We start from the raw sequence: 16,418 nt of genomic DNA on the forward strand, positions 1-16,418 counted from the left end.
CTTGACGCGCTGGCGGCTTTGCTACCTGTGATTGCTTTGCGATGTTATTCACCAAAGAGTCCATGAGTATCTTGTTAAAAGGTTAGGTTTATTTATCAATCGTCAATATTAAAATCAATCTAAAACACCATAAAGTTGCACACGCTCCGCCCAAGCGGTCAAAAACCTGTATGCCCCTTTCAGTCTGTACCTGAGCACACTTTCTTCCTCTTCCCTTTTATATGATCAGTCAGAGCGCCACACAGTGCTCAACAAAAGTAATACACACACATTTGACCCCTATTTGGCATCTACAATCTTTATATTGTGACTTTTGTTAAATAAAGGAAGAGGAATGGATTGAAATAGGTCTATTAATATTTGCTCAATATTTTGTGTACATATTTGATTTAGATCTACAAAACATCTGTTAGAGGAGCAATTTGAATCTTTTGCAGTAAATGATTATAGTCATTTTGGTGGCTCATCTTTTAAGCCATCCTGCAGATTAAGATGAATAACCAACCAAAAAAGTCAGACTCAAACACAAAACCAAATCAGTTATTGCAAATTTAAAATATGACTACAAAATTTAATTCAATTGTGTTTCTTTATTATTCTAGTCATTGGTTTTGTCTGCCCCCTGATACAAATGTTTTATACAAGGATGCAACCAGAACTGAAGTTGATGCAGAATTATTCAGTGATCTCATTGGTCAAGGCAACTTGGTGCTGACAGTTTTCTGTGATGATGGGAAGATATACAGTAACTGAGCAGTCTGTGAATTGTAGGGTACATTTTTAAAGGATTTTCTTTTTCCTTAGAGTCCTCAGACATTTCATCTGTTTCTGAGACGTCAGCCTCAAGCTTTAATTTGACAACATCATAGCCAGGGATGAAGTTCTGAGCTAGAGACGACAAATGAGGATGCAAATAATACAGTGGATGTAAAACATGTTGCAACATTTTTTTCCACTTTAATTGTGTCTTTTTCCCATGGCTATTAAAAAACTGTTCATCACAGTGTTCTGTGTTCCCTTTATGTTTATGTCCCTCCCTGTTCTGGATTAGCTAATTGAAGCTGTGCTAAGAAGCAAGTCCGGTGGTATAGAAGTAATTCAGGAGTGCCAAGCAACAGGCACCCTGACGGATACCACTTGAAGAAAAATGGTAACATACTGGTGGCTGACATGATCGATACGCATGTACAGTGAACCCCCGGTTATCGCGGTTAATGGGGACCGAGACCACCCGCGAAAACTGAAAATCCGCGAAGTAGCGTCGCACCTTAAAAAAAAAACACCGTATATATATACTTCGCACCTATATATATATATATAAATATATATATATATATATATATAAATATATATATATATAAATATATATATATAGGTGCGAAGTAGCGGCACACCTTCAAAAATGCTTAAAAAAAAAAAAATATATATATATATATATATACTGTGAACCCCCGGTTATCGCGGTTAATGGGGACCGAGACCACCCGCGAAAACTGAAAATCCGCGAAGTAGCGTCGCACCTTAAAAAAAAAAAAGACAAAAAAAACCACTGTGTATATATATACTTCGCACCTATATATATATATATATATATATAAATATACATAGGTGCGAAGTAGCGGCACACCTTCAAAAATGCTTAAAAAAAAATATATATATATATATATATATGTATGTGTATATATATATATATATATATATATACTGGTAGAGAGAGAGAGAGTGAAATTCATGTTATAACAAAAAAAAATTATTATTAAAACTTTTTTTTTTATTCCCCAGCCATTATTTTTGTATTTATTCAATTACTTCTTTTTGTATTTATTTAATTACTTCGACTTTTACCTGCTGGTACGCCATCCGGTGTGCCCTGTGAATGTTATGATCCTCCAGCTGAGCTGGAGGATTGAACAGGACTCTCCAAACGCAGACACGGGAAAAAAGGTGGTGATACAAAGATATTTATTATAATCACAATATAGTCAGTGTAATCAGCGCGTCTCGCAGCAGCTGACGGCATGGCGCGAGACGATCGCTGGAGGAACGCCCACACAGCTGAAAAAACAAAAACACACGCGGCATGACAGGCACGGATCATGACAGGCACGGATCATGACTGTGAAATGAAAGGTGGCATTCTTCATTTATTTATTTATTCATTCATAACTGACAGCCTCGCGCTCCGCCCGTGTCCGGGGAAGGTGCTCCTCTTCGGCTTACTGTGACGCGAGCATGCCCTCCTCCTCGGCAGCTCCCATTCGGTTAAACTTAGGGGCCGTTTGGCACCGCCCGTGCCCGGGGAAGGTGCTCATCTACGGTTTAACTGCCACGCACGCCGGCCGGAGCTCTGATACGGTCCGAACCGCGCGAAACGTCGCCACCAATCGTGTCCGGGGGAACCTGCTCTTCTTCGTCACTCTCTTCTTCGTCCACTCTCCTCTTCGGCGCACGCCGGCCGTCTAACCGCTTCAGCGTCCCCTTGTGCCGCTCGGCGAAACTACAATGCCCCAGAATATTTTTTAGACCCGCGAAGCACTGAAGCCGCGAAAGGTGAACCGCGAAGTAGCGGGGTTTCACTGTATATGTGTGTTTCGGGGTTGGATTACTAATTTGTCTCTTTTTAGGCCTCCAAAGCAACCAGAGAAGAGTATGCTCTTGGTATAGTGACAATGTTCACATCTCTGAAGGATCCCTATAGATCCAAGAAAGGTATGTAATTATTTTTTTTTAATTTTCAGAGCATTTCAGAAAAATCTGTATGATAATGGCGTTTGCATTTTCAGTGAATATTTTGAGAAAGGGGAACCCCACTTTTTGTGTGGTATTTTACCCAGGAAACTCATCTGATGCTGCGAGTGGTACAGGATACATTTGGCATCTGAAAACTGTCCATAGAAAGATTCGAAGATCTGAAACATCAAATTCCCCTTAATACTGTTCTCCAAGAACCCCACATTTCCAAAGGACAGTTAGTGTAGAAAGGCAGCTTGATGAGGATGCTTGATCACCACGAGGAAACGTGTGTTATGTTGCTCGTTTTAATACATTTGATGTTCTTGTGTTTACATTAGCTTGCATTCATTTTTTTCTCTGTTATATAATTGATACAATCGTTAGCATGTGCCAGTACTTGCTGTTTTTTTTTTTTTTACTAATTTTTTTTACGTTATTCTGCAATATGGACCTATTATGAAAGACTGTTCAAATCAGCAAATACTCAAATCTGTTGAAATGTGCTTTTTTTCCCCCAATTGTATTTTACATAGATGTTAGTTTATGAAAAAATTATATATTTTTTTCTTGCTCCTAATTTCCAATTAATATCCATAGAAAGTTTACGGTTTGGTGTGTTTCCAACATTCCCCAGCTGCACTTCCTATGGGAAGTTCCTGGAAATTTACTGGAAAATTTTCCTCCTTCTTGCAACACTACTTGCCATTTAGATTAACTTTTAAAAATAACTTGTATCACGTTTTATTTGTCATCAATTGCATGTATAAATTTTAATTTCCGCTTTCCACCCACAGTCCAGTTGCAGTCTTGAAGAGTATGTCCAGAGCCAGCAAAGTCAACACCTGTGCCTTCTTGCCGCGGGACCCCAGAAAAACAGAATTGACAGCTCATGCACCATGATGGACAAACACCTTGTCTACTTTAGGTTAATGATCAAATTTTGTTCTCAAACAAGTTATTTACAGAGACTTTCACCATTACCATCCATTCAGAGTTGTGTATACTGAGGGAAGATGCATAATTAAACTGTCTAAACTGGAATTCCAAAAACTGTTTGATATTCAAAGCTCATGTTTCCGATGACAGCCTGTATATTAGACTGACTATCACAATGTTTTGATTTGGTGTGAATAGGTCAAATAAAGGCTACTGACACATGTAATTTTTTTTCATTTTTCAGGTGTTGAAAGTGTCTTTGAAAGAGTCAAACTAACACTGTATGAGAGGGAAAATAAATGTCTGAGAATTACTTGCCTACTCCTGTAGTGTTAATTTGTCTTTTGAGTGAGCTAAAAAAATGTACTCGCTCCCAGTGTTAAATGTTTTACTATTTTAAAAGTGTTGATTTGACTCCCGAAAGTGTGGAGCTATAGAAACTCTGAGAAAGTGTTCAAATCAACTCTGTGGGAGTCAATTCAACACTGGACTTTCATTCAAACTCAACTTGCTTGTTAAGCAGCAATATTTATTTCACTTGTATTTTTAATAGAAGACAGCCAAGTAGTAGGGTGAATATACCCGTGTCTACACAGCAGGATTAATCACCCCATGTAAGTGTTGGCTCAACCAAACTCAGGTTACTTTTAGTACGTGACCACATTAGACGAAATGTTGCTTTTTCTATTGCATGCATTTTCCACTGGCATACGCAAGCATTATGGGGTAATATTTCTAGTATCTGGCCAAGCGGCTCGAATAATGGATGGATGGTTTTGTTAGCTAAAGTTCCAAACATGTTCAGACAATACTACAGGTATATTGGTAACACACTTGATAACTTGATACGAGGGATGGACAATTATAGAAAAGATAATAAACAGATTATTTTGCCTGAGATTGAAATCACGATTAAAACAATTATTCACTGATCTCAAAACTACTCCAAACTATTTTCATTGCCTTATGCACTTTATTCTTGATCACTATATTCTTTTTGTCAAGCACAGAATGTTAAAGATGTAAAGGAATTAGTTCTGGAAGGGAATTGAGGTATTCATAGAAACTGGTGTTGTTCCCTCTGATCTCACTATTGCAAAGGTCATTCCAGTCTTTAAGTCAGACGATCACGGGTTTGTTTGTTTTTTTACAAATTACCTTACCATTTCAGTTCTTTCATGCTTTTCCAAAATTTTATAAACTGTTAGCAACTGCATTCTTAAACACTGTGACATCGAAAAATTTGTATGGACACCAATATCATTCTGCTCACGGGCAGCGTTGTGGCTCAGTGATAGAGTGGTCGTTGCTCCTGAAGGTATGTCATCAGTCGGTAGATGAGGTAATAGTGTGAAGCGCTTTGAGTACCGAAGGTCGAAAAGCGCTATACAAGTGACAGACCATTTAGCCATTTAAAGAAGCCATAGAAAGATACCCCATGAGTGACTCTGATGATGCATGTCAAGTTGAATGGGATTTGCCCCATGAATGATACGGTAAACCCTTTGTAATTGCCAAAGCGCGGGGACTTGAGGAAATTTGTGGACTTCTTGTGTAGTTGCGACTTTTCTATGACAAGAAATGACAGTGTAAATATACTACATGGACGATTTACACCTACCGGAACTTGACAAGATTTATACTTTAGACAAGAAAGAGTTTGCATGTGGTATTTTTCTGAATCTTTCAAAAGCACCGTGACATTTGGCATGCAAAAATACATAAATATGGTTTTTATGGTAATTCTCTGAAATGGTTGAGTAATTATGTACATAATAGAGTGCAATGTGTCAGTATAAATGGAATAGTGTCTGAGAGGCATATGATACAATCTGGGGTACCACAAGGTTACATCTATTATAGTTTTCTATACATAAAAATGATCTTGCTTCAGTATCAAATACTTTATGTCCAATATTATTTGCAGGTGATACCAATTTACTTATTTCCAATTGAAAATTGGAATAAATTAAGGTAACAATGGCCTTCATGCATTTTCAAACAAACACTGGCATTAAATGTGAAAAATATCTAGAGTAGTGATATTAGTAGTGAAAATGAATTACACATTGGATTCAGTGAAAGTGCAGATAAACTAATGCTGCACTATATATGGAAAAAAGATCTATATCGAGATAATAGCATATGTAATTGGTGTATCACAAAGACATGCAATTTTTTTTCATAGAATTGTATGATATTATCTGAATTTGACCAGTTAGATGCAAACTCAAATGAGCATTGTCATGGTCACATGATCACGACACGCGTTACCGTAATCCTGATTTTAGCTGTTTGCACAGTCTGTGACAGTGGCACACCACCACGTTTCAAACAAAAATTGAGACAATATTGGTAAAACTGTAATGAAACTGATGCTGTTCGTTGTGTGGTTTGATTTCTGCATATATTGTTTGAGCTAAATGCATTTGGAAATAATGAGTCCAGTCATCTCCTGCGATAACTTTGTGGAGTTATGTAGAACATTTAGAAAATTGTTGGTCACAAAACTGAGCATATCAGCTTCTATTTAACTGTAATTTGTACACCACTGTTTAATAAAGTTTGTCTATTGACCAATTACATTCACTGCCATTGACATATATAAAAGTCAGAAAGTGCATTCTTTTCACCTGGGCTGGTAGTGAATGAGTTCACCAGTTTAATAATATCTATTAAAGGTTCACTTGTAGGCCAGAAAGTGAATCGCCGTGTGTCAGGATCGTAGCATACAAGTTTAGATAACATTATTGTTAAATATGACGTGAAAAGTTTGTACAGGTAAAGCTGCCCTTTGTTTTGAAAAAAGTCAACCATATTACATTATAATGTTCAATGTCTTACATGCGATAAAAAAAATAAACACAACTTTGCCTGCTGGAACAACATATAATATTTCTTTATTGTTTATTATGCCTATAAAAGTTACTGTCAGTTGAAAAATATAAACGTAGTTTGAAAGAAGCACTGTAGACATTTTGTTGTTAATTTATTATAATTTTGACTAACAATTACCTCATACACATGGATTTTTTTCCCCCACAAAATAATAAGCGATTCAGATAATGGCTGGATAATTAGTTTTACATAATTCATTTGAAAGTTGCTTGTTTTGGATAAATGTGGTCATTTGTCTCTCTGTGATGAGTGATATCTCATCATGGAGAGGGTTCAACCCAGAAATCCTAAACACTGAAACAGTAAAAACTCACACAAAAAATTGACAGCTGTATTATTGTATTACGAACTAGTTGGTCTGCTTGGTTGTCATCTTGATCCCTTATGTTTTCAGATTGTGAGCGGAATGTCCGTGGATGAGAAGCCTGAAGCCCCCATGTATGTGTATGAGTCAACAGTTCATTGTACCAATATCCTCCTCTGCCTTAATGACCAGCGGAAGCAGGATATCCTCTGCGATGTGACTGTCCTAGTGGAGGGCAAGGAATTTCGTGGGCATCGGGCTGTGCTGGCGGCATGCAGCGAGTATTTCCTCCAGGTATTGGTAGGCCAGGCAGAGAATGGCTTCACGGTCAGCCTACCTGAAGAGGTATGTCCAACAAACATCATTTAGACTGACACTTTTAGCCTGTAATCCTCGATATTCGACCATCTTTCAGACAGTGTCCTTAGTAAATATTCTCCTGGCGCAATAAATTGCAGTACCAAGTAGGCTGTCTTCAAATAACTTAAATATTCAGTAGCATCCACTTTTTGGGGAGAAATGAAACAAATGAATTCCATGAATACATTTGAAATTCTAAAAATTTACAAACATTGTGGCTTAGTAAAAAACATTGATTGCTATGAATTAATCGAGCATTAATCATGAATTATCAGAACCGCTCAATGTCCAAAACTCATTGATAGAAATACATTTATGCCCTTCACCTTTGCCTCACTGTTTAGCATTTAATGACACTATGTATAAAATCGCAAAACAAACTAAAAAAAAGACAAGATATAACGTTATGACTTTACGTTTTTTATTTAATTGGATCTTTCTGCATCTCACATTGGACAGAGTGAACAGGTCAGTATGCCATATGAAAATAGTAAAAAAATAATGACATTTGTGTTAAGTAGCTTCTTGGTAATACAGTACATGTTTGAAAGCTGGGAAGCCTGTTTGTTAAAATTCTAAATGGAGCCACATTGGAAAGAACATACCTTTGTGGGAAGAACAGCAGAGCTGAAATGTGGGTTGCACGCACTCCTTGGAGATGTTTCAAGCAACAACTCACTGCATTTAGACTGAATGATTGCTTCTGATTGTATTGTGTCATTCTAAATCAGTGCTTCTCTATTATTTTCTGTTACGCCACTCTCCCCCCCCCCCGGCAAGAAGAAAACAATTCGCGCTCCCACCTCACCACCCACTCTCCGCCGCAACTATAAATAATAGTATTTTCGTTGTAAAGCAAACCAACACCGTAGAGCTAATACTCGCTGCGCACAATGGGCAAGGAGAGCGCCACTGCCAATTACTGGAGTGGATGTGCGATTACACTTTATTGTAGATCTGCGGAAAAAAAGCATGTTCCCCAGGGGGGCCCGCCACATTATTTGAGAAGCACAATTCTAAATCAATTGTAGAAATCTCGAGCGTGATGCATATCATAAAACTCGGGAATAACAACGCTCAGCAAAAGACAATTGTTGACCCATTTTTCCCAATATTTTTAGCACTGTAAATTAGTATATTCTAACGACCTAAGTATGTTACGTTATGTTTTATTGTCAGGTGTTGCCATCAATGGCTTGTGGCAAATGCGTCATGTTGTACTTAAGGTCCTGAAATTTCAGACTCAGCAAACGCAACACGCGGTGAGCGTTCGCAAGTTAGCACTTGTGCTCTTGCTGTTATGATTTCAATCACGCGTAGATAAAAACTATGTTTTGGATTTTAATACACGTGAGTTTGCTGACTAATACCGTCACAATCCATAGTAGACGCTACACTATGTTAGCGTACCACAACAGGACATCGCTTGCGACGTTCCATCAGACGCACAGCGTAGCCTGTGCGTGCTAACTACAGCTGGCTATGTCAGAAATTATGTTATTGTAAATTAAATCGGCCGTCAGCTGCAACGTTTTTCCTTTATAAATGCTTCTTTATCACTCCTGTGCTGCTATGAAAGGGAAGTTTACATCGTATTAAGTAGCGTAGGTGTGCAGTTTGTTTACAGCACAGACATGAGACAACAGCGTTGCGAATCGATTCTTTTATTTTTTTTATCACAAGCATATTTTGAACAGATTATATCGATATTAAATGGATTTTCGATTAATCTTTACATCCCTAGTCTTCATACATACATAATACACACACTGTTAATAATTTCCCTGAAAAAAAAAAACGCAAATTAATTATTGGCAGCAGGGATTCCAGAAAATTGCTTTTGTTTTAGAATGCACCTACTGTAATTAATTTGTACATTAGTACTGTAGTATTTTATTTTGAATTTATGTGCATGACACAAGGATAACTGTCTAATGGTATTTTTACAGCAGTTTAGATGATAAATCTGCTGTTTAATAATAATAGTGCTTCAAATTTACATGATGCTTTTCCGTTACGCACTCTAAGCGTTCACAATGGATATTCATGTACACACACGTTCACACTCTGGTGTGGGGAAACAACGTACGCCGCCACAACGACACATAACTCAGACAGGGCGGGATTTGAACAGCGGACCCTTCCGTTATTGGATGACTCGCTTTACTTCCTGACCCACGGCCGCTCCGTACTTTCATATTTCTTCCATTTTACTAAAATTGTGTACCTTCCTGTGCTTCAACATTTAAGCCTATCACAAACGCATCCAGTAACATGTATGCACCACTATTGACCTGTCAGTGCCAACTGAAAAAAAACCTAGCAGGTTAATGTGTCTCCAGCCTCCTAGCTTGGCTCCAGAGGGGGTCGCTGGTGGTGGCGTCCCTGTGTGAGAGAACAGTATCCACAAATTGTATTCATCGTGTGGAGGCCGTTGTCTGGGTTGACACATAATATATTGCACGAATAATACTATATCTGAGTTGCTAATTGTATTGTGTGTGAGATGTCATGTTGAAACCTATACCTGATTCATTTGAGTTGCTTTTTTTGTGTGTCTTTTCCTTTGTCCATTTCTCAAAAATGCAAACACATTCGATTTTTTTATTTTATCTACATGTTAAAATCCATCCATCCATTATCTGTACCGCTACTCCTCACAAGGGTCGCGGAGGGTGCTGGAGTCTATCCCGGCTATCATCGGGCAGTCGGCAGTGGACACCCTGAACTGGTTGCCAGCCAATCGCAGGGCACACATAGACGAACAACCATCCGCACTCACACAAATACCGAGGGGCAATTTAGAGTGTTCAATCAACCTGTCACACATTTTTTTCGAAATGTGGGAGGAAACCAGAATACCCGGAGGAAACCCACGTAGGCACAGGGAGAACATGCAAACTCCACACAGGAAGGCCGGAGCCGGAATCAAACCCACAACCTCCGCATTGTGAGGCCATCGTGCTAACCAGTCGTCCACCTTGCCGCCGTGTTAAAATCGTCTCAATATTAATTTGGTCACATGGGAACTACTGCGTTTGGTTAATAACCCAGGATGGTGACATAAGATGGAATTCTGAACTTTTGTCTCATATTCATCTTATGATCTAAAACCCAAGTGTTCTGTATACAACAAACACAAAGGAAATGCAATACTCGACAGTACATTTGTGTACAGTGCAATATAGTGAACTGTACATGAATTTCCTGTTGAGTGTAATACAAAAATGAATGAAAAACAGCTCTGTTTTGGCCAATATTTTCAATGCATACATATAATAATTCGGACAATACAACATAAACACCACTGGTGGCCTTCTGGAGAAATGAAAGATTTTTGGAATTTGAATTTTGTTTTTATTGAAAGATATTGGAAGTAAATGTTCAAGTAATATATTTTAATCATAGAATATGGGCTATTATAAATACTCTTTTAAAAGTAGTTAGTAGTCACACTAATGAAAATTAATTTAAAGAAAAAAAAAACAATTACAAACTCTGTGGCTCACTTGAAACTTTTCCTCATTAGGTTGCTGTTGCCGTTTTAGCAGTATAATTGCATATGTCGAAGGGCACATAAAGATATAAACCTGCAGACAGCAGCTGATGATACTTTCTTGAAAATAGACCCTTTGGTATGCTGAGATCTTTTCCATATTCAGAGTTGCTATAAATAAGCATGGTTTAATACGTCGCAGCAGGTTAGCCAGTGCCTCTCATTCAGGCTATGATTTCAGTCTAAACATTTCCTATGTGCTCTAGCTATTGCCAAAATTGGACCATTTTTCCTACTTTACATTCATGCGTGGTAATTAAATGCAACGTTATAGGTGGCAAAAATGTGTGTCCCCCATTTACCTTGTTTAGTGTTTTCTAGTCAAGCTGTTACAAACAAGATGACAACAGTTAGATCAGAGGGGAATCAGGACGAGCAGAGAAATTAATTATAACTATATTAAGCGTTATGCATTTTAAAGCGGGGAAGGTTTGCAAGTGTGTGCGCACAGAGCGAATGTTTTTTCGTCAGGGTTTGTTAAAAGTTCCAAAGGGTTGCAATAGGAGCAAAAGATGTTCTCAAACTAATTTTACTTGACAATATAAACTGCAACATTTTTCTACTGTTTGCAATCGTTTAGGAACCCTGACAAAAAAAACAATGTGCGGTCTACAAAAAGTGTACGGAGCTCCCAGGCTCAGCTGAATTTCTTATAGTGAAATGAAAACAATAATTTCTTTAAAGTTTACTATGGCAAATAGTTTTCTTTTATTTGTGAGTTGTAGTAGACTGATATTTATTCAAATTTGGGCAAAGTCTGTTGCCTTACCTTTCTCTCCCGCAGTGCGTGTGACTCGAGGTGTAAAAGCAAACAGGCAGCTTACTGCAGATTGGCTGCAACCCACTGCACAAGGAAACGATCAGATGGTGCTGTGGGCGGGCCAATCTGCTTCTGCAGGCAGGGCCACCAGCACAGCAGAAAGAGAGAGAGAGAGAGAGAGAGAAGTGTGGTGCAGCGAGCCAAAATAAACCGGCTTTTAATTTATTGGCCTTGAAAACAAAATAAAAAAGACTGACGCAGATAATTGGCAAAATGCCAAATATCGGCCCGATAATTGTCCCGGCCAATAATTGGTGTATCACTACTAAATAATATACTGCATGTGTGTAGAATTGAGTGTGTGTGGCATACAGTCATATTCAAAATTATTGTATTTGGAATTGCATTGTTTCCACAGATATTTTGTTTTGATTACTAGTGCAGGCCATGTTCGGTGGGTGATAGTTTCATGTTATTGCTTATTTGTAAAGGGTATGAGGAAAATTATTGTACATTAGTTGCAATGACTAACTCTGATCGGTTGAGGACAGCGTTCGCTGCTTTGCGTGTGTGGCAAAAAGGGATCCTCGCATTCTAGTGCGAAGAGCTACACGTAAGGTGGAAACAGCAGTCCAGAGCGAACATTGTTTTAAATGTTCATATTTTATGTTTCAGGTAACAAGGGAGGGAATACCATATATTGACGTGTGAATGTGTTTATTGATAGTAAGTGTGATGTATTGAAATTAAGCTTGTGTTTACTGATACTTTTTGTTCGAGACGTAACTTTGTAATTGAAGTAGACAGATTGCCGTTGAAATGGAGAGAGAGAGCGTTGTGTACAATGCTGTTAAACTACTATATATGATACCTATGTGAAGTATGTTTGTATTGAATACATGTGTAAGTTTGAGGTATTTTGTATGTGATACATATGTGAAGTATTTTTGCATTGAATACATGTGTAAGTATATTGAGGCGTATTGATTGAAATATTGGTTAAATAATTTATATTAGTCTGGCATACTAGTGCGAAGAAGAGCTACACGTAAGGTGGAAACAGCAGTACAGAGCAAACGTTTATAAATGTTAATATTTTGTGTTTCAGCAACCCAAAATAAAACCCTTCAAAATTAAATGTGTAGCGAGAGATTGATAAAGACAAGTCTTTCTGCACCAAGCTACATATGGTACAACTCATATTGTTGATGCTGATAAGTAGGGTGAACAGAAAGCCTCTACCCTCCCCCAAGGCACCATGCGCAAACTCCCACACCCCTACTTACGCTCTCTCTCTGACTCTCTCTCACATGCATGCACACACACTTACACACACGCACACTTAACGATAACGGATATTTTTTGCTGCTGTTGAACTGTGAGATCACCGTAATGTAGTTTGGAGCAGAAATGTGGACATAGGTGAAAAGAAAATGGCACGTTCATACTTGCCAAAGATGCCGTGCATGTATCACTAATAAGAAGCAGTTGGCTATCTGCTCGATTTGAGCAAAGGAATGCACACAACAAGATCAAGTGTGAACCTCATGCGGATCTATAAAACATTGGGTCATAGTAAGAGTCTCTAACACCCTTTCTCTCACGTGTTTAAATAAAGCACCAAAGCAGCCTAGAATTCTGGCGGCTCAGGAGTACGCCTAATTAACTGGCATTAAGTCTAAGTGGAAAGGCCTATCTCTATCATTCCCCACCACATGGCCACAACAGAGATTAGCTGGAGTCTTACAAACCATTAGGCATTAGGCTCCAGACACTTGACCTGAGGACACATGGTACTGACACACAAGGCTTTATCTGGTGAAATAAATTATAGTCTAAAGATAAACAATATATCAGTAAACAAGACTGCAACAAAGTTTGTCAAGTGTACCCGATATTATTTTCCTGCCTTTAATCTTGATACATTTTATTAATTTGCAGTTTTCTATATAGCTACATATAAAATGCTGTCCAAACTTATTCTTCCAAGGGCCATATACAGAAAATGGAAGGATACAACGGCCCCTTTAAAATAAAATGCTTGTAATTCATCAAGCATACCAAAATCAATCAATCAACCAATTACATTTTATTAGACAAGATTTTGGGGTGGTGAAAGTCCCAGTAACCACTTGAATATGTCTGCACTGAACAACAGCTAAATCCCATCTCTACAATCAGAAACCAAAACAGGAGCAATCTGTTGTAACATGACCGTTTTAAAAGCAGTTACTTGGGAGTCATTCATGTGATATGTTCACAATTTGTGCCTCGACCCAGAGCAGAAAGTGGAGGGACCGTTTTTTTGCTTGTAAAAATGAATTATATTTATGACCGCAGTGTTATAAAGAAAAACACGACTGCTTAATTTAGAATTTTTGCGTACTTTGAAAAGCTCTAAGAATATAAAACAAATCTATTAGTAGCAAAGCTCATTCTTAGTATATGCCATGAGCCGCTTAAAAATGAATTGTGGGTCATAAATGGCCCCAAGGCCATCGTTTGGATAGCTCTGCTTTATAGGTTTAACAACAGCCAAATATTTTGCGTCATAAACTACATTCATTTACAGTTTTATGAAGATAAAAGTGCACCTTACACCATATTTTAAAGGTCATTAGAACTTGCAGATTCTCTCAACAAAAACAAGTACTCCAGACTGATAATTTGCCTGCTTTTTTGCAGGTCACTGCAAGAGGATTTATTCCATTGTTGCAGTTTGCCTACACCGCTAAGCTGTTACTCAGCAAAGAAAACATTCAAGAGGTCATCCGCTGTGCTGAATTCCTGCGCATGCACAACCTTGAGGATTCATGCTTTCGTTTTCTGGAATCTCAGCTGCGTAGCGAGGACAGCTTGCTGGACTGTCACAATGTGGCTGCTGAGGGCAACAACTCACAAAATGAAAGTATGCAGTCAGAGGACGAAAGGCCTTCCTCCCCAAGGATACTACGTGCTGACAATCTTGCCACCTTTCAGTGCCCCGGTGAGGATCGACTGGCAATGACTGTACAGAGTAACTTCACAGATGGCCGATTGGACTTTGATCGCCGCAGAGGATCAGACCTGCCACGATGCCCTAAGTACAGGAAATACCAGTGGGCTTGCAACAAGCACAATAACGATTTCTCTTCAAACACCTGTACCTCAGGTTTTCCAAGCACAATAAAAGAGAGCAGCATTAGTGGGGGAGTAACATATCAGGACAGGTTGCCTTTGGCAGAGATCAAAGTTGAACAACAAACAGAGGAAGAGGCCATCTCATCATGCCTCTCAGGGGAGGACCAGGACATGGAGATGGATAATCCTGTGTCTTCAGAAATAATCAAGAGAACCAAGTCGACATCCTGCGTTCAAGCCTTATTCAAAAGCTCCAATCCGCCCAATTCATCGCAGCAGCTATTTGCCAACAGGCTTGTCTGTCCACAGGAAAAAGTTCACTCTCAGGAAGATCACAAAAAAGACTTCAGACTTGCTGGGGAGTTAAGTTTGTCTCTAATAACCCCAAAGAACAATGACAATTTCACTGCCGGTCTGTCCCTTAAATCTACATCCTGTGATGAAATCTGTAAACAGGAAGTTGAGCTTGATAGACGAAGTGTCATTTTTTCCTCAGGAGCCTGCAATCGCCTCGGAACCCCAGCACATTCCTACCCTGGTGGGAATTCGTTTGAAATGGAGCTTTCCGAGCACAAACCAAAGGGAATGTGTCCTGGAGCCAGTCAGTCCCTTCCAACCTCCCAGGCCTATTCTCCCAGCACCACCTCCGCCGAAAACCAACTTCTGTGCCGCCCGCGGCCAAACACCAGCTGTCCTGTTCCAATAAAAGTTTGCCCGCGCTCACCGCCTTGTGGGACTCGTACCAGGACATCCAGTTCCTGTTCGTCATACTCGTATGCAGAGGACGGCAGTGGAGGCTCTCCATGCAGCCTGCCTCAGTTTGAGTTCTCTTCCTCACCTTGCTCCAACATGGCCCGCTGCCTTAATGTTGACCAGCAGGAACACAATGTCGGGGATGTTGTTTTTAACCAGGGGCAACCCAAGATAAAATGTGAACAGTTATATGGCACCAATTCCAGTGATGAGTCAGGTTCCTTTTCAGAGGGAGACAGCGAGTCCTGCGCTGTACAAGAGCGTGGCCCAGAGGTGAGTGCAAATCTGCATATGCAGTCTTGAAAGTATCATTTACAATTCAGTCGGGTACCTTATATGTAGCAATTCAAGAATTATGCACTCTAAAAACAGTTGGGTAAAATAAATAAATAAGCTTGGACCAAAAAAAGGACCCATCCAAACTTTTGGCTTAAACAAATAACTTAAAATTTGGGTGGGTGTCTTTGACTCAATTTGGGTTATTTTTGACTCAACTGTTCTTTAGAATGTGTTCTATTATTCTGTACATTAATTGCCTGTTTAATTGGAAGATTGTTCTGCTACTTTGAGAAATGTTTGATCAATGCTTTAAACTAATGCAGTGTTAGAAGCATTCACACAGCACTGAAGTCAGACAGGGCACTCTGAATATGTTGTATAGTTCACTTTTGATGTTAGAATTGGAAGCAGGGCATTAAAGTGGCAATGACCAATGGCCGTAAAAAATTATAGAAATAGAAATAGAAATCCCTTTATTGTCATTGTACTCAAGTGTGCAACGAGATTAGAGGGCTCCCCTCTCCAGTGCAATACAACAATAATACAGACAAATATATAAATTAGATAAATAAATAAGACAGTGCAATGGAATTCAGTACTGAATAGGGCATATAGAAACACATCACAATGCTGTTTTGCAAGGTTAGGGTGGTCTCGTGTGTGTGTGTGAGAGTTCAGTATGGAGATGGCTCTCGGAAAGAAACTGTTTCTCAGTCTAT

The 16,418-nt window shown here is 38.9% G+C and overlaps 1 protein-coding gene across 2 annotated transcripts in view; it reads left to right on the top strand.

Annotated features, from left to right (window-relative positions):
• Positions 1 to 16,418, top strand: part of bach2b (BACH transcriptional regulator 2b) — a 75,009-nt gene that overhangs the window by 36,936 nt on the left and 21,655 nt on the right. The window contains exons 2-3 of one of the 2 annotated variants that reach the window (XM_088286322.1): positions 6,962 to 7,216; positions 14,233 to 15,693. In XM_088286322.1, the coding sequence (XP_088142448.1) occupies positions 6,974 to 7,216; positions 14,233 to 15,693 (1,704 nt within the window). In that variant the 5' untranslated portion in view covers positions 6,962 to 6,973. The remainder of the gene's footprint in view (positions 1 to 6,961; positions 7,217 to 14,232; positions 15,694 to 16,418) is intronic. The other variant, XM_088286323.1, reaches the window with a different exon arrangement.

This window comes from Idiotropiscis lumnitzeri, chromosome 21 (assembly GCF_059441095.1).
Source record: "Idiotropiscis lumnitzeri isolate Australia: NSW breed Sydney's pygmy pipehorse chromosome 21, RoL_Ilum_1.0, whole genome shotgun sequence".
NCBI classification, from domain to species: Eukaryota; Metazoa; Chordata; class Actinopteri; order Syngnathiformes; family Syngnathidae; genus Idiotropiscis; species Idiotropiscis lumnitzeri.